This window comes from Micromys minutus, assembly GCF_963924665.1.
Source record: "Micromys minutus genome assembly, chromosome: 9".
Lineage (NCBI taxonomy): Eukaryota > Metazoa > Chordata > Mammalia > Rodentia > Muridae > Micromys > Micromys minutus.
The window spans coordinates 57,295,183-57,316,402 of NC_137978.1; the positions used below are offsets into that span (position 1 = coordinate 57,295,183).

The window sequence follows — 21,220 nt, forward strand, 5'->3', positions numbered from 1 at the left end:
CACTTCCTCTTGCATTCCCCAGCCCTGAATGGGCCCCTAGCAAACAACCGTCACACGCCCTTTGAGTTCCTTAAGGCTCTCCTTCGGAGGTGCAGCAATAAAGTGCTTAACGAGCTAAATCTCCCTGGGAACCACCAGCCCTGGTGTGTTGCTGGGCATGTTGTGTGATGTGACATTGGGAGTACACTCCTCGGTGGAGTGGAGGGGGCGTGGCATAGGGGAAGTTCATCTTTCTTAACTGCAGCTAAATTCTCATTTCTGCTGGAGGTGCCCCCAGCCAGGACAGGGCTACCCAACCAGTTCCTGCCTGTACTCTTGATAGACATACTTCTAGGGCCTCAGTGCCCATATGTAAAACAGGTCAGGACCAGCGAGATACCCAGCAGATGAAGACGGTTGTTGCACAACCCTGGTGACCTGAGTTCAATTCCCAGAACCCACGTAAAGTTGGAAGGAAACAACAAATTCTACCAACTAGTCCTCTGACCTCCACAGACATGTATACATGGCCCCCTCAATACACCAGCCGCATATACACACAATAATTTCTTTGAGAGATTAAGATGGAAGGCTCAGTGGTTAAGAATTGCTTATTGCTCTAGCAGAGGACCCAGGCTCAGTTCGTAGCACCCACACGATGGCTCACAGTCGTCTGTAATGCCAGTTCCAGGGGATCAGATGCCCTCTTCTAGACTTTTCTGGTACCAGACATGCACACGGAATATATGCCGTACACAAGTATCTGCAGGCAAGCAAATACTCCATACACATAAGAGAAAAATGAAAAAGGAATCTTTAAACCTTATTTTACGTATACATGTGCTCTTGTTCTCTGAGCCATCTCCCCAGAGCATATTAGATCTTGAGTGGCAGATCTATGTTTCCTGCTGCCCAGGAAAGGCATGAGGCTCATGGCTGAGCAGAAGTGTTGAGTGTTGCTCGTGTGAGTCTGGTGTGACCAGGTGATTACACTTGGCCCTCCACTTGGTTCTCTTCTGTAAGGTCTACGTGATTAAACTTTTCATGGTAGCTTGAGCAAAGGACTTTCATTCTGTAGCTGGTCCTAATGGTCATCAGCACCTTTATCGTTGTTGACAAAAAGGGCAACGTGACGTCATTCATCACTCACATGCTCACCAGGCACCCAATTACCCAGAACGCCTGAATTTTTTTTTGCCAGGAGAGGGTTTGGGAGGAGCTGTAACACAGCCTAACTATTGTCATTCCACATAGTGACCAGGCATCACAAATAAAGCTTGCCGGTGTAGGGAGAGGGACCTAAAGACCAAGTCGGTCAAGAGAGAAGACTGTGCTGAGCCACATTTCAGAGGTGATCATGATCAGGGGTCGTAGGACTGACGGCTGGCTGGGTGAAGTGCTTGCTGTGCAAACATAGAGGACCTTGCATTGGAACACCCGAAGCCATCCGTGCTGTGGGTACCTGTAACCCTAGTACTGGGGAGAGAAGACAGGTGGAGTCCAGGATCCTGATGGTCTGGCAGCCTAGTCAGAACTGTAATATCCATGTTCAGTGAAAAGACTTTATCTCGGAAAATAAGGTAGAGAGCCCTAGAAGACATCCCAAAGTCAACCTCTGACCTCCATCTTAACACACACACACACACACACACACACACACACACACAGAGGGATGTGGAATCATTTCAAGGTTCTCTGCCCTCCACAAAGCAGGTTAAACGTGAGTTCCAGGACCCACTAAAGGAAGTCAGTGTAAAAGTTCCTGAGGCCCGGAGAACTGCTTAACTCTAAGGGAGCTGAAGCCTCAGCTTCCCCTTGTAAATGATGGAGGGCCAGTGGGGACAGCAAATGCCCTGGGCTTTCTGTGGCTCAGGGTTGTCCCCAAGCAGGGCCAGTATCTCTGGCTGCTCATCAGCCTTCCTGCTCCAAAAGCATTTTCTTGCACTTTTGACCTTCCCCAGTACAAGGAAGCCAGCTGGAAATGACGGAGCCCAGAGACCCCAAGTGACTCATCCAGCCACATTGCATGTCCACTCCTGAATAAGTTCCTGGGAGCCTGACCAGGCCACCTCCCACCCAAAGGGTAGCATGACCAAGGAGTTGGAGCCAGGGAGACCTATGGACTAAAACAGTCTGGCTGGGGACAGCAGGCGTCATCCAATATGACATATACCTGGAGAATATTACTCCCTTCTCCATGAACTTCCCATAAAGTCCAGAGCCTGCAGGCACTGGGAGCCACAGTAGACACTTCCAAACGCATTGGACAAAGACCAGAGCTGACCTAAGGCCCTGCCCCTGAGTTTGGCAGTCCCTTGAGGGAGGTGCAGGTTCGGGAATCCCCCTGCAGTCCCTAATACAAGGGAGGCTAACTGCAGATAGTGGAAGCTGCCGGTCCCACAGATGCTCCAGAAGAGGCAAGCCCTCCAGCTGGGTGGGGGCCTGTGGCTGGGGGTGGGTGGCGGGGTGGCGCACAGTTCACCCAGCGGCCAGCAGACTGGCTGCGTGTTGCAATGTCTGGTGGCTTTTGCAGAATCCTCAGCGCGTGCAGCTGGACTGCCCTCGCTGAGGTGCAAGGGAGCAAGCATATGGCTGGAACAAACCTGAGGCCTCTCACAGGCTGCGTGGCCTGTTGGGCCACCAGTCAGCAGCATCCATGGCTGCCAGTCTGGTCATGGAGGAAGAGCCTGAGTTCTGAGTGGCCGGAGAGCTGAACCCCTTTTCTATCCTCAATCCCCTGCTATCTGAGCCCAGCACCTATCTGCTGTCTCCCCCTCACCTTCCCATCAGCACTCAGTCCACTAATCACCCCCTACCCCTCCTCTCTCTCCACTCAGAACCCCACCTCAACCCCTTTATTCCTTCCTACTTGTATGCAAGACCCTAACCCCAGCCTCGTATTTGCCCCTTACTTTATCCCTACACATATTCAGAACCCAAACACCAGCCTCCTCCTCATCTCTGTACTTATCTTCAGCCAGAACCCCCCACTCCTCCCCAGCCCCCTCACCCCACCCTCGTCCGCTTCACCACCTCTGCCTGCACCTTGGATTCCAACCCCAGGCCTCTACTAACCTACATACTCCTGGCCTCCCCGTCCAGTCTGGAACCCTAATCCCTCTTACCAACCAGTGCCTACCCACTGCAGTCCAGCCCCCTCTGCATCTGCCCCACTTTCACCAACACCCCGTACCCTACCCCACCTCCACCTGCAGGAAGATTCCCTAGCGCCTCCTGCCAGCCCTCTGAGTGTGGTGCCTGGCCACTGTCTCTGTCATGTGAGCCTGCTGGCCAGCCTTGCTCTGTCTGCACGGAGCACACAGTCGTAAGGAGGCAGTGTGGTAACTATTAGGCACTAAGGACAGGGGTCACTCTGTTATTGGAAACTGTTCACAACCTAGGTGGTAGGCCTGGAACTCCCCTTCCCTCTGCTTCACCAGTGGCTTACATGGTCAATATCTCTCTCAGACATCCAGACTTAGCAAAGCTCACTTTCCCTGGTGCAGGAGGAATTGGAGCTCAGGGTGGCAGCCTTCTTTTTGCAACTTGTCCTCAGTCCTTTGTGAGCCTGGTCCCTCTTCTGACAGCCCACAGCCAACCCTGCAAGGCTCCTAAATGCCACCTCTCACATCACTTCCTCCCAGATACCCCATCACCTGAACTACACCTCCTAACTGGTCCTATCCCACCTGGATCCTAAGTTCCCCTTCCAGGACTCAAAACATGTTCCAACATCCAAACCGGAGGCTGTCATGTTCCTGCCCATAACACTACCTCCACCAACACCCCCACTGTCACACTCAAAGTAGAACTCAGTGCCCGCTGGAGCTGGTATCTGCCGTTTGGCTATGACACACTGGCCTCCTTCTGGTGGCTATCAGCACACCAGCATCACCCGGAGCTCCTTCCTGCTTAGAGGACTGTGCATTCATTGGCTGTCCTATCTGCCTCTTTCTCCAAGTCATCTGCATGGCTCCCTACTTCACATCCCTCAGGTTTCTGCTGAAATGTTAACCGTGTTTCCAGCAACCTGCCCCCTTCAGTACCCCTTCCACCCGCCCTCTCTCTCCGCCCCCTGTGAAGCTCTCTGTTCCTCTTGGGATACTTGCAGCCACCCCTACTTTGTTTGGTCATCGGGAGTTTTGTTTAGAGGGGGTCCTATGTGCATGCATGTGTGTTGGTATGTTTGAATATCTGTGTGCCTGTATGTGCATATGAAGGCCCAAGATTGAAGTTGTATGTTTTCCTCGGTCACTCTTCAGGGTTTGTATTGAAGTAGGGTCTCTCACTGAACCCTGAATTTGTTGTCTGGGCCAGTCTCCCTGGCCTCTTGTGCTGGGGTATAGGTGGGTTACAGCGTGGCTTTGGGAATCCAGAATCTGGTGTTCATTCTTAGCAGGCAAGCACGTTAAGATCCGCCGGGCCATCTCATCAGCCTATACAGTCAACTGTGTCTCATCTTCTCTTTCCTGTCCTTATCCCCTCCCCCAACCCCACACACATACCCATATGCAGACTGAACACAAGAATGGGATGAACTGCTCCCCTGCTGTATCCCAGGGCCAGCAAGTGTACCTTATAAACAGTTACCGCTCAGTAAGTATTCCATGAATGAATGAACAAAGGTGCAAACTCTGCCTTAGCTTGGCTTTCACATCCATGTGCTGCTTTGAACCCTCACATGGGGCAACCAGCACAGGTTCCCTGAACTACCTGGGTTCAAATCCCACTTGGCTGCTGGGAGGTCATTCTGCCATCGTGTAACATTTTTTCTTACATACCAGGGGTGCACAAATACTGTCTCCCACTCTCTCTTCAGCTCCTACTCCCAAGATCCCCTGGCCTCCTGCTCCACAAGATCCAAGTGGGGGCACTGGAGCAGAGGTCACAGGGCTTCAGCCAGGAACGATGACCTGTGTGTCTCCACCCTTGTGGCTCTCGCCCTTACTGTCAGTGGTGGTAACTGATGTTTGTGCAAAGGAGCAGGGGCCCTTGTTCTGCTACTTAGAGAGAGCAGCTGACTCAGAACCAGTGCAAGAATCAGGCCAGGGCTTGTTGGTGGGAGTAGGAAAACCCCAGTCAGGTCTCACTTAGTTTTTTGAGCAAGGCTGAACATTGCCCCTTGGCAAGTAGCAGTTTTAGGATCTCAAGAGCCATTGTAGAGAGACAGGAGCATCTGTATCAAGGATGGGGGTGGGATCAGGTGTCCGTCGTTGGGGCTGACTTCCTGAAGGCCTCTTGAGTATACACTGAAGCAGTCTTGAGGAGCTAGGATGCCCTTCAAGGACAGGGCACAGAAAAGCCACATTAAGGTAGGAGGACTGGGATTAATGATTGCTCAAGAGGATACTAATATATCCTGAGAGAGCTGGTAAACAGCAAAGATGTCCGTTGCTAAATCTGAGTTACAAAATCCAGTATCAATGTCCAACTTAGGTTCTAGAAGGGTCTCTGGCTGTTGTGTTACATTTTACCTGAAGCAACACCAAGGTGGGAGAGGATCAGTTGGTGCCATGGCCACACTCTGCTTGAGGGGAGAAGGAAACTAGACCTAAAGTGGCTAGATTCAGAGGATGGATGGCAAGGACTCTGGTGGGCTGGGTGCTGAGTTAGAGAAAAGAACCTATATGCGACCACAAGGCATCTTTGGGGAGGACAGAGGAGACATCTGCAAGTAGCAAGTGTGGAAGATGAGACCCAGTACTCCTGTGACTGAGCCCACAGGCTCCATGGCTCTCTGGCCTCAATGTCACGGGGTCTCTGTGCTTATCCGTTGAATAACAGGACTCACCTGTGGTAGTTGTAAGAAGTGACCACAAGCTAAGTAACTTATAACTGCAGGTCTTATCCAGCACAAGCTGAGGCTGGTAAATTGCCAAGTTTAAGGCCAGCCTGAGCTACAGAGTGAGACCTTGCCCATGGGAAAATAAACAAAACAGGCAAAAGAAAAAAAAAAAAAAAAAAAAAGAAAAGAAGAAACAGATTTAGTCTGTCAGAGTTCTGGGACCCCCTCCCTGATAGATTCCTCCCTTCAACCCTTTCATCTCTAGTGAGGACGACACAGGCATCACTAGGCAACATGCCCAGGTATTACAGCATGGACCTTAATGCATGACTGTCTCTCCTTGGGGGCCTTAACTGTGTCATAACTGCAAATAAGGCCACCATCCTGAGCACTGGCTGTCAGGACTTGCACATAGCGCCACAAGGTCACATATCTCCCAGCCCTTCCTGTTGTGCGGATTTCATATAAGATCCCTAAGATAGGGACATGCTCACAGCAAGAGGTCGCCATGGCTTCTTTCCACCACCTGTTTTGCCACCAATAGGAGCCAATGACTTCTGGCCCCTTTGGTCTATCCTGCAAGACCTGAGCATCCTCACAGCCAATGAGAATTGTCACTCTTGCTTACTTAGTTTCCACCTGGCCAGCAGGAGCAGGAGTCACACAAAAAATACAGGATTATGTTGCCCCTCCTCCCCTGGGAGACCATCCAGACAGACACATGGGTGTTGTAATACCCGGACACGTTGCTTAGTGATACCTGTGTAGTGAACAGGCACACAGGATTCCTTTGTTCGTGCAGGTGGGCGGGCAGTGGCCAAGGATACAGGTTTGAGAATCAGGTAACATATGAGTAAATTGTGTGGTCCTCTTCACCCGTACCTCCGTTTCCTCCTGTAACAGTGGATGCTTTCCTAGAGTTATCAGAGCCAGCTGAGACAGGCGTTAGGGCTCCTGATCATGTTGTGACTCATCGAAGGGCCTGAACTCCAGGCAAGCAGCTCCCAGCCCGGGAGAAGTCACTACCTGGCTCCAGGTTGCAGTCAGGTACATATGGGTGAGCTTTGTTAACTAACCTGGGGTTGGCCATGGGATTCCTGAAATAAACCTGAGGCCATTCGTATTATAAAATAAATACCAATATCATTGCTGTTAACAGAAACAGATGTTCCTTCTCATAAAAGATACTGCCACCTAGGACTCAGGAGATGGCTTAGTCAGCAAAGTACTTACTGTGTTTCCATAAGGATCTGAGTGGGGATCCCTGGCACCCATGTAAAACTCTGGGCCCAGCATCACAAGCCTGTAATCCCAGTGCTGGGGAGATAATGACGAGAGTTTTATGGGGTTTCCTGAGCAGGTAGTGTTGCTGCATCAGTGAGCTGCAGGTTCTGTGAGAGCCCTTTGTCTCAGGGAGAGGGCAACACCTGCTGTCACTCTCTGACCTCCAAACAAGTATGTGTGTGTGTGTGTGTGTGTGTGTGTGTGTGTGTGTGTGTGTGTGTGTGTGTGTTTGAGGTTCTGTCTCCTGGTCACAGTGCACCGAATACAGTGGCTACTCCTCCCCATCCTGTGAGCATGGAGCATGGAGCCTTGGGGAATGACCCAGGGAAGGAGACAGCTCAGCAGGCCTCCTATCAGAGCCAGTTAGGAGCTATAGCTTCATGTGCCTTCTGATGCTGTTTGAACCAGTTCTTGTAGAGACAATAGGTCTAGAAGCTTGATTAAAATGACACTACTGTGGATAGCTGGGCAGGCAGAGAGGGTCCTAAAATATGTCTTCCAAAACACCTCCCTCTCAACCGTCCCAGAGGCTCCTCCCTAGAATTCCCAGGAACATCCAGAGCCCATCTTGTAAACCTAGTCTCCTAGAGAAACTTGCCCATTAAGGTCCTGCAGGTGACCTTGCAGATTGGGTAACTTGGACCCAGGTCTTTGTCTGCCTTGGTCGTGGCTGTGGCTGAAGGATGTCTTTCAAATCAGGGGAAAGGTGAGGCAGAGCTCACTGTGGTTCTGGAATTCTAACCCAGACAAGACTTTGTCTAGGTGCAGCAGGACAGGGTGCTTCCAGGCACCATCATCTTCAACACCTCCAGTTATGTGGGCCTGGCAAATCTTTTACAAAAGGGGGGCTTTGTGGCTGTTGAGTTGTTGACAACAACCCCAACTGGTCCATAATGATTCCCAATGCTCCCACTGCCCTTCCAAAAGGCACTCAAACTTCAACCCATGGAAGTCACCTAGGGTCTCCAAGTTCACAGTGACAGGTCAGAGGGACAGATCACTGTCAGACTGGCTCCACAGCCAGTTCCCACTGTGTCCAAGAGATGAGTTCTCTCGCTTTAGAAATACCTTAGGGTTTATTTATGCTTGGGAAGTAGCTCGGTTGATTGAGCCTGGCAAGCATGAAATCCTGAGTCTGACTCCCTAACACTGCATAAAACTCAGAATGCTGATACACATCTATAATCCGAGCACGAGGATGGGAGGAGCAGGAGGATAAGAAACCACGAGACCCAATCTAAAAAAAGAAGAAAATAAATGGGGATGTAAAAGGTGTATTTTGGACAGGCAGCCCATGAGCTCATGATCCTTCCTCCTCGGTCTCCCTTTGCTCACATTACACATATGTGCCACTGTGCCTCCCATTCTTAAATATGGAAATGTGTTCTGTCCCCAGACTGTAAGGCAAGCAACTTGGGAGGCCAATGTAGAGGAGTCATATGTTCAAGGCCTGCCTGGGCTACAGAGCCAACTCAAGGCCAGTGTGGGCAACATTAAACCATGTCTCAGAATGTTTTTAAAAAGAGGAGGGGTTGGATGATTACAGCTCACTGGTAGAATACTTATCTAGCATGTGCTGGGTCCAGAGTTCAATCCCTGGTACCACCAAAATAAGTATATAGATAGATAGATAGATAGATAGATAGATAGATAGATAGATAGATAGATAGATAGATAGATAGATAGATAGATATAGATAGATGATAGATAGATAGATAGATAGATAGATAGATAGATAGATAGATAGATAGATAGATAGATAGATAGATATAACAAGCCATGTCCATGTCTCAGACCCCACAGGCAATCCCCCCAGGGTTACACCCACCCTATTCTATTCAGAACCACCCTAGCTCTGACTGTAAAGTAGACTAAAATTCCCAAGCTCACTCTCACCCAGCCACAAGCATGGTTCTTTATTAGCATCAACCTACCACCTACCTGCTGTGCTGGGTGTGGGCACAAGAAGCCACACCCCTCCCAGAGCTCTCTAACCCAGTCTGCTGCCCTACCTAACATGCTCCGTCTCTCTGCTTGTCATTTTCCTTCTGTCTACAAGGCTAATATCATCAGTCTGACTCTAAGCCACAGGGTTCATGGACCATGAGTTCCCTGACCTGTCCAAGGACTTGGACCTGAGATTACCTGCTCATGTCATTGGTGGAATGCCCCACCCCACCCTCCACACTCCTACCACACACACACAGCCAATCTCTTGGGTATCTCCCTGAACCTAGAAGAGTGAGTAGAAAGGACCCTAGAATCAGCAGACTTTTCTAGAAGGGCCAGCACCATGTGACTGGGTCAGCTGACCCTGGCTGGTGCTGGATTCATAAGATGAATAAGAGTCCCTTGATTACTCTAAGCCAAGGCAAAGGGCTTCCAAATGGCTGACACACTTATCTGTCTGTCAGTGGAAACACAAAACAAGGGCTAGTCTTAGCAGGGAGGAGTGGAGTTTCTGAGTCATACATCTGTACAGATAGGAGAGGTGTGACCCTGGGCAAGTCACTTTATCTGTCTGAGACCTATTGTGTGGGGAGTAACATGCCCATCCACACTGTGTCAGGATGAAAGAGGGCATCCCGTGTACTTAACACAGGGCCTGGCCCACAGTGAGGTATCTGTTAATATTAGATGTTACTGGGTGTTGTAGGAAGGGTAGAAGAAATGGCCAAAGAGGCTTTGGAACTAGGGACATCCAGGCTTGGCTCTGCAGAATGAATAGGACTTAGCAATGTTTTAGAGATAAATAGTGATAGAGACAATAAACAGCTGCCTTATCATGGGTAGAGGCCCTAAAGAGGTATTGATGAGGGGCTGGAGAGATGGCTCAGCACTTAAGAACACTGGCTGTTCTTCCAGAGGTCCTGGGTTCAATTCCCTGCACCCACATAGCAGCTCACAACTGTCTGTGATTCCAATTCTAGGGGATCTGACACCCTCACAGGCATACGTGCAGGCAGAATACCAGTGTTCTTCTTTTTTTAAAGAGGTATTGAGGAGCACTAAAGCTAGACAGGGGTAATTGATGCTGGGTTCCAATGGGGAAGTTTTGTATCATGCCTCTGTTCTTACTGGCACCTGTGTTGCTTTAAGACAGGGTCCTTCTCTGTAGCCCAGGTTGACCGTGAACTGTCTGTCCTCCTGCAAAGTCACCTTGTTCATTAGAGCTGTGTCCCATAAAGGGACATAAAGAAGAGAGTGGCAGTCAGGCCTGATCCTTCTCCCTGGGGTCCATCTGAGGCTGCTTGCTTCCTTGACCTGTTGAGGTGTCAGAGGTGGGCTTTTCTGGATTATTCCATGCTTCTCCCCTTTTCTTTGCACTCTGAATCCCTGACCTCTTTCCATAGCCCTAATACACTTGAGTGACTACCAAGGATGTCAGTGGTGACACTGTGGCCTGTCTGTTCTCCTCCCCAAGAGAATACCAGCAAAGCCAGCCTGCAGGACACCCAGTAGGCACCAGCTCTGTACTGAGTCCCCTAAGGGATTTGAAAGGAAACAGACAAGGCTTTACTTGTCTTCAGTACTACTGGGAATTGAGTTTAGGACAGTGATTAGCAGTTGTTGCTGACCACCTGTGCTTGGAGCCACACAACAATGACTGACGTTCAAACACCAGCTCTGTCACTCTGTGTGTGTGGCCTCGGACAGGTGCTTAGGCTTCTCTGAGCTGGTTTCCTTCTCTGGGAATGGCCACTTTGGCTAGCTCCTGGATCCCCGTGGGGTCCCTTTGTTTATTCCTTCTCCTCTTACCCTCCCCGCCCCCCAGCCCCTGGTTGATCCTTGATCCTTACTGGAAAGGGTTTCTGAGGTGGGGACTGTGTTTCTTTTGTTCTCTTAGGTCCCAGCACTGGGCTCAGCAGCCATCCATAGCAGGTTCTCTGGCCCTGGCAGATAGGTGGATGAGGTGGTAGCACAGGCAGCAAGCTGGATGAGACACAAGGAGGGCTTCCTAGGCAGGAACAAGTGCCAGCAATGGACAGATTTAGAGTTGGAGTTCAGCCTTTCATGATTAACCTATGCTGCTATGCCTCAGGGCTGCACTTGCAGAGAGAGGCTAGACTCTGGATTCGGATCCTGCCTCCACCACACACCAGGTGTGTCTTTGGATATCTGACTTAATAATTGAGCCCCAGTTCCCACATATGGAAAGTAGGCACTGTAAGTCTCTAGCTGAGAGGATGAGAAAAGCTTCCACTGCTGAGACTGGCAGATGGCAGGGCAGGCACTGTGGGTAGTTTACACTGGGGGCCAAGACCCTTTTCTTCCTCCTCTTGCTCACCTGCCCTGAGAGGGGAAGGGAGCAGAAGCCCACTGTTTAACTTACAGGAGACTGGAGGCCAAGAGGTGTGAAGACTCCAGTCCTGACTTTATAAGCTCAGCCTAACCTGACCTTGCCAGCTTGTTAGCCAGGAGATTTAAGAGGAAGCTGAAGCAGTTTCCAGGGCTACCCCTTTCCCACTGTCCTATCAAACCTCACTTCTCCCTTCCACTCTCCTGGCCCTGGGCAGGATTGGTCAGTAGTTGTGGTTGTCTAGGAGACTATGGCAGAGCTATGAGGGCAGACTTTCTGCATGCATTGCACCCGTCGGGGACTCAGATTCTCTGAGTGCCAGGCAGAGGCTCCAGCAGGAGCCTGTCACTAGAGCAGCTTCACCCAGGGAGTCCTGTGCCTTTAAGACAGCTCCACATTGGAGCCGCCATCACCACGGAGGTGCGAGCTCTCTCATGAGAACGGATGGGCATAGAGTGTCCTATCCAAAAACCCATGTGCATCCACCAGAGGACCTGAAGGCACAAACACATGGGGCTGGACAAATCCATAGATGCCCACCTCTCTCTGTTCACATGCACAGATGCAGGCTTATAGACACATGTTCACAGATGCACACACACAAAGTATGCTCACAGACACACACACCACAGAGATATGAACCCACAGATGCACACTCTCAGATACACGGTGCATACTCGGACACACACACATTCACAGACACGCAAATGCATACATAGACTTATGGACACACAGGTGCACACTCGGTCAGGTTCAGAGATACTAGTACTCACAGACACAGACTCATGAACACCATATACAGAGATTTGCCCAGAGAGATGCAGCTTCCTTCCCCCTCCCCCCTCATCTTTGCCCAGCACCATGGCTAGCTCCTTGTCTGTACTTGCTGGGTTGAGGGTGTTCTAGGAAACCCCAAGTCCCACTGACTGCTGGTCCACACAGATTTACTTATGGAAGGTTCTGTGGCTGCTAATAGCTCAGCCACAGAAGGTCTTCCAGCTTCAAGAGGTAGTTTATTACCCACCTACAGTGTCCCAGGTTTGGCCCCATCAGTCATCACGCAGGCAACATGTGCCTTGGTAAGCACGGAGATACTAAAATGAACAGAATTGGATCTTAGGGACTCAAGGGTCACAGAGACACATAGCCATGGTAACAGGGAGAGAGGTAGAGCCACTCTGCCAGCACACAAGGGGTGACCTCAAGAGGACCATGGTTCTGATTGTGGCCACTGCTTTCAGAAGACAGTGTGCACAGACCTTCACCCCACATGCCTGGCCCCCACTATGTCCCTCTCCAGGGCCGCCTTCCAGCCCAGTTGACAAGGCTGGTCTTCTTAGTTCCTGATTGCAAATATTCTGAGCAGACCATGGCACACTGTAGACGCTGGAGCAGACCATGGAAACCATCTTTCTCTGGACAACCAAGAACCAGGAGGAACAAATTTCTGTAGAATCATGGAGCACCCAGGCTCCTTCTGCGTGCACATTTATTTTTGCTAAGAAAACCACAGGGGTCCATAATGACATCCGGCCCCTTGTTGGTGCTTTAAAAAGGAAAAGAGACATAGATCTGTGGCTAAAGAGATCTTGCTGACTTAAGAGCACTTGCTGCTCTTGCAGAGGACTGGGCTCAGTTCCCAGCACCCACATACTTCTTCACATTTACCTTTAACCAGTTCTAGAGGGTCACATGTTCTTCTGGCCTACACAGACACTTGTTTGCATGTAGTACACATGTATACGTCAGGCAGATGTACATACACATAAGATAAAAGTAAATACATGTTTACACAGACCCTTGCTGGAGACTGGCCTCTCCTATGCTGATTTACCTGAACTGTGTTGTTCGTTACCCTACCTCTCTGTATACCATAAGGCTGCATCTCAGGGCCGCTAGCTCCCCAGGCACCCAAACCTGGGCTCTTTTGTGGAGGAAAATGTGCTGTTCTCCTTCAGATCTAGGCTGAACACTAACCAGGCTTCAATTCCCAGCCTTTTGTGAACCATTTATGCATCTGCCCAACTTCTTTAGCACCCTCTTACCCATCAAGGTCACTGGGTAACTCCTTCATTTGTCACCTGATGGGCAAAGAAGCCCTTGCTTCTCAGCAGAAGTCTCATTGTCTCCTGTCTGTCCTTGTATCCTTCGTTCCCAGTGTGAACAAAGGGAGGCGAAAGCCCTCCAAGGCCTGTGGAAGGAGAATGTGATCCCCATCCTTCCTAGTGGCTGGTGGGAATAATCCCAGCTCTGAACATAATTGGTGTGAGTGCTAGCTGCTCCCTGACAAAAAAACATTCTGGGATATTGTACCAACAATTTTTCTGTCGCCTCTAAGAATCAAGTAAAAGGCTGGAACTGGGCTGGTAGGAGGTGTCCTGCTGGGGAAAACAGCAAACTGTTCATAAGTGTGCTCAGCACTGCTGGCCCACTTCAGAGTGAATGATACTCCTTTTAAAACCCTGTTGGGGCAGGAGAGATGATTCGATGGTCAACAGCACTTGCTGCTTCTTGCGAAGAACCTGAGTTCTCTTCCTAGTACCCACATCGAACAGTCTGTAATCCAGCTCCAGGGGGCTCTGACACCCTCTTTTGGCCTCTCTTGGTCCTACACCCATTTGCACACATAAACAGGCATATACACATATACATAAAGTAAAAGTGAAAAGTAGAAAGAAAAGTTATTGTTAACCAGTGTGGTTGTTAATTTTATGTCAACTTGATACAAACTAGAGGCATCTGAGAGGAAGGACTTAGCTGAGAAACGCCTTCATATGATTGGGCTGTATGTAAGCCTATAAAACATTTTCTTCATTAGTGATTGATGGGGAGAGACTCCGCCCACTGTGGGTTCTACCACCTCGAGGCTGGCAGTTCTGAGTTCTGTAAGAAAGCAGGCCAGGCTGAGCAAGCCATAGAAGTGAGCCAGTAAATAGCACCATTCCATGGCCTCAGCTCCTGCCTCCAAGTTCCTGCCATGAGTAAGTTCCTGTCTTGATTTCCCTTAGTGATGAGCTGTTAGTAACCTGGAAGTTTTAGCTAAATAAACCCTTCCCTCCCCAAGTTGCTTTTGCTCATGGTGTTTTATTACAGTGATAGAAACCCCAACTAAGACAGCAAACACAGCGGCATAACAGGTAAAAACAGTTCTAACAACCTAAGTTTGGTCCCCAAACCCACAACAGAAGGAGCAAATCAATTCTTAAAAGTTGACCTCTAACCTCCGCACATGTGCTGGCATACACTATGGTACACTTGACATACGCAAACAGTAACAACAGTAATAGTAATACTACTAATAATAATACAATTGATTTGCTTTGGTCACTTCATTTTTAGGTGGAATCAAGGAAACCAGCATTTTTAAAGAGTATTAAATTTCTAAATTTCTGGCAACAATCATTTGATCAATCATTCATTTGATTTGATCAACTGATTTGATCAATCTCCTGTTTCAGAGCCACCTATTCCATGCTGGTTTTCTCTCCTTCCAGATTGTTCTCTGGGGCCGGACTGAGAAATGCCTGAAGGAGACAACAGAGGAGATTCGGCAGATGGGCACAGAGTGCCACTACTTCATCTGTGACGTAGGCAACCGGGAGGAGGTATACCAGATGGCCAAAGCTGTCCGAGAGAAGGTTAGTAGCCTGGCCAAGCCTAGTTGCAGCACACTCAATTCAAATGGTCTGGGAGGGAGTGTTGTCATGGCAGACTGGCTTTGTACAGGGCACCTTTGGGGTCTTTCCATGAAGCCGGTCTAAGTTATGTGGGCAGGGACTGAAGTTAATGACACAGTAAGAGTAGCCCTCTTTGGTCCCTTGGATATTTAGACACTATTAGTTTCTCTCTGAGACCAAGAGGAGCAAGTGTCCCATTGCATTCTGGGAAAACCTTTTTCCTAATCCAAGACATTTGGGCTGGGTAGATGAGTGAACACTAATAGAGAAAAGGAATTCACCCTGTTACACATCACACTCATGGTAACATTAACCATTTTTATGTGACCATAACCTATTTATGATAAATATGCTATGTTCTGGGTATAGTATGTACCATAAACTATTTCTAATCCTCAGACACAGCTGGTATGGCACCAGCGCCATTTATAAACAAGACTGATGCTCAGAAAGGCCATGTGGCTGGTGGTTGCGGAGCCTGGTCTGTGCCCCTCCAGGTACAGCCCACAGGGACTGGCTGCCCTCACGGCTCCACAGCCCCCTCTTGCCCACAGGTGGGTGACATCACAATCCTGGTGAACAATGCCGCTGTGGTCCACGGGAAAAGCTTGATGAACAGTGATGATGATGCCCTCCTCAAGTCCCAGCATGTCAACACTCTGGGCCAATTCTGGGTAAGGGTTCTTTTCTGGCCCAGAGCCAGCCATAGGCAATGCAGGAAGCCTGTGTGAGATGGGGAGAAAGATGCTCATTGGGACTGAGGCTCATGCTAGCAGGGACGTTCAACAGCAAAATAACTAGATAAAAGAAATGACTGGCAGGGAGGCCTTGGAACTTCTGACTGGCTAACCTAGTGTTCTTCAGTGGGAGGCCTCAGCCTCTTCCTGATTGAAGGGTGTCACCAGAATAGATATGCATCCAGAGTAGGCTGTTCTCCAAAGTGCACAGGTGCAGGGCTTGGCAGAAGCTGTACCTCCAATCTGACCCCTGCTGTCTACCCTCAGACCACCAAGGCCTTCTTGCCACGTATGCTGGAGCTCCAGAACGGCCATATTGTGTGCCTCAATTCCGTGCTTGCACTGTCGGCCATCCCAGGTGCCATCGACTACTGCACGTCAAAAGCGTCGGCCTTCGCCTTCATGGAGAGCCTGACCTTGGGGCTGTTGGATTGTCCAGGTGTCAGCGCCACCACCGTTCTGCCCTTTCACACCAGCACCGAGATGTTCCAGGGCATGAGAGTCAGGTCAGTGGGTGGGACCAGATACCCTCCTGAGTCAACCCAGCCAACGGTCTTCACAGGAAGAACCCCCAGAATTAAGGAAGGAAGGGTTTGTTGAGGTTACAGTCTGTCCTGGTGGCAGCCATAGCAACGAGGCAGCTGGTCACACTGCATCCACAGTCAATAAGCAGAGAGGGGTGGATGCTGGTGCTCAGCTCCCTTTCTCTACTTTGTTCAGTCCAAGACCCGCTTCCCATGTTTAGCATCCTTCTTAGTGCAGGAGCTTTCACAAAGCTCAGTGTACGTAGTGAAACACTACCCAACAAGAACGGAAGTGGATATCCACACGTAACCTGCATAACGAAGCTCATACCCATGATGCTGAGTGAAAGGACCCATATGATCACGTTCTGCACGGTCCCATGTGCACGACATTCTTGACCAGGCAAAACTATGGTGCTAGAGACAGGATTGGTGGATTAGTGCTTTGGGAATGAACCCGAGGGAACTAAGTGGCGGTGGTTAAACAAGAGAAAGTTAATTGAGCTATGTGCTGAGGATGTGAGCCTTAATTATGGAGCCAAGACAGGTGAGGTGGTTCGGTGGGTGAAGGAGCTTGCTGCCAAGCCTGACTATCTGAGTTTGGTCCCTGAGACCCACATGGTGGAAGAGGAGAACTGACTCCAGCAAGGTGCCCTCTGATCTCCACATGCACTCTGTGGTACATGCCCACTCACACCTATCTACAGCATGCCCATAATCATAACACACACCAATAACTTTCTAAACTAATAAATGTAAGTGAGAGCCCCATCTGAAGAAATCCCAAGGCCCACTTGGGCTTAGTGTTCATGCCTGAATGCCAGATCCTAAGATGGCATCATGCTGTTCCTGTGATGTGCCTGCCGTGTGATGCCAGGCCTCATTGCCAGTCTGTAAAGTCGGGTGATGCCTGGCATCGCAGACAGTAAAAGGCACTGATACTGAACGCCGCCGTACCGGTACATGTCACACACCACACACCCAATTTAGGGGAAGGATTTGTTGCCTCTCGGAGCTATGCTTTGCTCATCCATAAAATGGCAAGAGCAGTGTTCTACCTGATAGATTTCTGGTAAAATGAAGAGATAATAAAGAACGTAGCATCCCTGGCACAAACTCTAGCGCACACAAGTTCCTCATAAAAGAGATGTCCGCCCTGGTTATCTTACTTTTTGAGACAGGGTCTCATCTGTAGCCCAAGATGACCTTCAACGCGTGGTGATCCTCCTGCCTAAGCCTCACGGGTGCTTGGGACTATAGCAGCATCCCTCCATACCTGGCTATTGTTATTTTTACCAAGACTAAGCATGGTCTAGATAAGTTTTACTGGTTTTACTAGAAGACAGTCTCTTTAGAGTGTGTCCAGAAGTAGATAGTTCTATCTGGCTTACAGACAAATCATCACACGTTCTGAATTTCAAGGTTTGTGCTGGTGACGAGACTGGTGTCCAAGGATCAAATCCCAGCTCTCTGCAACCTCTAGCTAGTGACTTGACATTTCTGTGCCTCAGTTTTCCTGTTTATATTTTTATGGTAATTGTCAATAGTAACCCCCTATGGCACAAGTTGGGGGAGAGCCCAGGGGGGGAATTGACTGGCTCTGCCTGCTTTGTGAGCACTAGGTGAGTACTAGCTACTATAGTACCTATAGTTGTGCCAGTGAGAACCAAGGGTTTGTCTGGAAGATTTGTACTTCAACCAGCTCCTCTTTATTGAAAGAAAAGGGGGGAAGTTCCTTAGTTTTGTCCTGTAGCCTTTTCAGCAATTTCCTGGGGATGGTGATTGAGATAGGACCTAACAGGTAGGATTTGCTGTTACCAGTGGTCACCACTGTTTGCATAGTGACCGACTCATTCTGTATTCCAGCCACACCACGAGACACCACCCTTTCCACTCCTCTTGTTGCATTTGGCCCTCCCAGCAGCCTTCCTTGAAAATAAGCTGTAACCCCATTTCACAGATAGGAAACTGAGTATCAGAGAGACATCATCAGTATGAGGCAGCACAGCTGGAATTGGGCCAGCTGAGCAGGCTTCTCTGGCCACTTCCCAGGGTCCTTCGTTGTCATTCCAACCACTGTGGAGAGAAAGGGAAAGATCTTAACAGGTTTGAGGCCTCTCCATTGGGTCCTTCTGCAGAGGTTTTACCAGGAAGGGTTCTTCAAAGCCCAGACAGCTGGTTCTTGCTGTCCTGTCTCCCCTCTCCCAAGAGACAGTACTGGACACAGGCGGAGGCTGGAGACTGCAGATATGTTATTGTGTCCCTGGGGTTGCAGTGAATTACATCAGCATGCACCTCCCTGAAAAACCTTCTAGGCTGCAGGTTCATGAGGTTCCAGGAATCACTATCTTGGCCTTCGAAGAAAATCTAGTCATCAAAGTATGTATGACCTGAGTTTGATCTCTGAAACTCACAGTTATAAAAATCCAGGCAAGATAGCATATACTTGTCATCCCAGCACTGTGGAGGCAGAGAGACAGGCAAATTCCTAGGGCTGGTTGGCCAGTCAGGCTAGCCAAATTGCAAGCTTCAGGCTTTTAAACGACCAGGGCCATAAAACAGTATGTATGACTCCTGAGGAACAATACTAAAAGCTGACCTCTACCCTGCCCTCCATACATTCATGTTACATACCTCCACATACATAAACACCCATACTCACATACACACACACACACACACACACACACACATACACACACACACACACATACACACACACACACACACATACACACACACACACACACACACACACACATATATACACACACACACACACGCACACACACACACACACACACACACACACACAACCCAAGCCACACTTGTCACACAGCTGAGAAGGTACAGGGAGGGGCTACAGCCTATGAGCTTCAGGGCTGCCCCTTGCTCAGGAATGACATCAGACCAGATGACTCACAGCCCTTAATCTTAATGGTACCAAAGTGGATCGCAAGCCCTTTGAGGGACAGAGGTCAGGGCTCTAGCAGCATGTGCCTTCAGAATGAAGAAGGCAGGAAGAGCCAAGAACAGAGACATTAGAATAGTGGCTAGTAGTTCACCCCTTTGCCCTCTGCTTCGCTATGCCTGTTCATTATCCATAAATTGCAGAGAATATTTGTGCATGGGCCTGATACTCAGGGAATTATCATTGCATAGGTCTGGGGTCTGATGCCTTTGAATAACATGGGAAAACCCTGTTGTTTAAGTATCTGACCACTTGTTCATCTGGACGTCCCATGGAAAACCACTTTGTAAGAGACTGACTGGTTAGTGAACCAGCAGACTGAGGACCTCCCTAACAGAAAGGCCCAGCAGAGGAATAGGGCAAAATAACAGGAATTTATTGAGCCCCTGCTGAATAGCAGGTATTACTAGATGTTGATAATGCAACAGGAATCAAGACTCACTAGATCTCTACCCTCTGAGAACCTATAATCTGATCAGGAGACAGACCATTGACAAGAGAGAACTTGACATATCAGGTCATTCTAGATGTGGTTAAGGCGACAAAGGCAGTAAGAACAGAGGCTACCCAGCCATGTGAGAGGCTGAGGTCTCTCAGCAGAAGAACTAGGAAGAATGAGCATGCCATAAGGATGGCTAGTGAGAAAAGAGGTACAGTGAGAAAGGCTGAAGGCTGGCCTATGCTATAGAGTGTGGAGGGAGTCCAGTGTGCCAGGAGGCCTGGAGGACATTGGAGAATGGGCCCAGCAGGGCGGACTCTAATTCCATGTCTCTGACAGAGATCCTACCTGCCAGTGGGCACACTCCACTCAGGTGATGGGGCAGCTAGATCAAGGTGGGGGGAGCATGAGTCCCTGACAGGCATGGACTGGGAGAGAATCCCACAGGCTCAAGTTCCTCACCCAAAAGATCCAAAATAATGCCCTCAGAGACATTTAGTCACTTACCAAGATACCCAGCAGAAGGGTCAACTTCTCCAGGAAAAACCAGTATTTTCCTGCCTTCAGGTTTCCCAACCTCTTCCCACCACTGAAGCCAGAAACAGTAGCCCGGAGGACGGTGGAAGCTGTACAACAAAACCAGGCCCTTCTCTTGCTCCCGTGGACCATGAATATCCTTATTATCTTGAAAAGGTATGGGATTTGGGAGAGATAGATCTTTGTCAGGTTCGGGCCATGGTGGGGAAGAAAAAAGACAACAGGCCAGAGAAGGGGAATGTGAGCTCGATTAGTCATGTCTGCTGGGGCATGAGACTGAGTGACACCTCTGACTATACTGACCAGTAATAGTGGTTTGTTGATCTAAGTATCTCTGAATGTTTTGTTTGTTTTGTCTGTTCTTTCTTTTGCTTATTTCTTCCTCCCTCCCTTTCTTTTTTTCTTTCTTTTTTCTTTTATCTTTTATCTTTAAAGCAGAGCCCACAGTAGCTCAGGCTTGTCTGGAACACAATACAAAGAAGCCTAGGTTGGCCTCGAACTTGAAATCCTCTTGTCTCTCTAGTCCTGGGATTATAAGCATTGCACTACCATGCCTGGTTTAAAAATTATTGAGGAATCCAAACAGCTCTTGTTTATGTGAGTTTTATCTATCACTACTTAACTGCATTAGAAATTAAAACTGAGAGAAGATGTTGAATTCACACATCAGTTTTTATTTATAATATTTTTCATTAATAAAGAGGAGTAACCAGAACTGTTTAATTATCATAACTGTTTTATTTGTTTGGTTGCCTTTATACTCTTTTTTTTTTTTTTTTTAGACAGGATTTCACTAGGTATCCCAATCTAGCTTCAGCTCATAAATATATTTTTATGACAAGGAAATTATATTTTCTAAAATAACACAGACAAGCAGTTAAGAGAGACACTGGATTGTGTTTCTGCAGATCTCTCCATTGTCTGGTTTAATCTGAAACAACTAGATTCTTACATCTGCTTCTTATTTCGGTGAATTGGGGTAGTCTC

General features: G+C 48.9%; 1 protein-coding gene across 3 annotated transcripts in view; it reads left to right on the forward strand.

Annotated features, from left to right (window-relative positions):
- DHRS3 (dehydrogenase/reductase 3) overlaps window positions 1-21,220 on the forward strand; it is a 34,631-nt gene that overhangs the window by 11,206 nt on the left and 2,205 nt on the right. For all 3 annotated transcript variants that reach the window (XR_013975125.1, XM_080921017.1, XM_080921018.1), the window contains 4 exons: window positions 14,843-14,986; window positions 15,580-15,699; window positions 16,030-16,268; window positions 20,264-20,389. Coding sequence is in view for 2 of the 3 variants with exons in the window: in XM_080921017.1 (XP_080777143.1) it covers window positions 14,843-14,986; window positions 15,580-15,699; window positions 16,030-16,268; window positions 20,264-20,389 (629 nt within the window). In the remaining variant the exon portion in view is untranslated. The remainder of the gene's footprint in view (window positions 1-14,842; window positions 14,987-15,579; window positions 15,700-16,029; window positions 16,269-20,263; window positions 20,390-21,220) is intronic.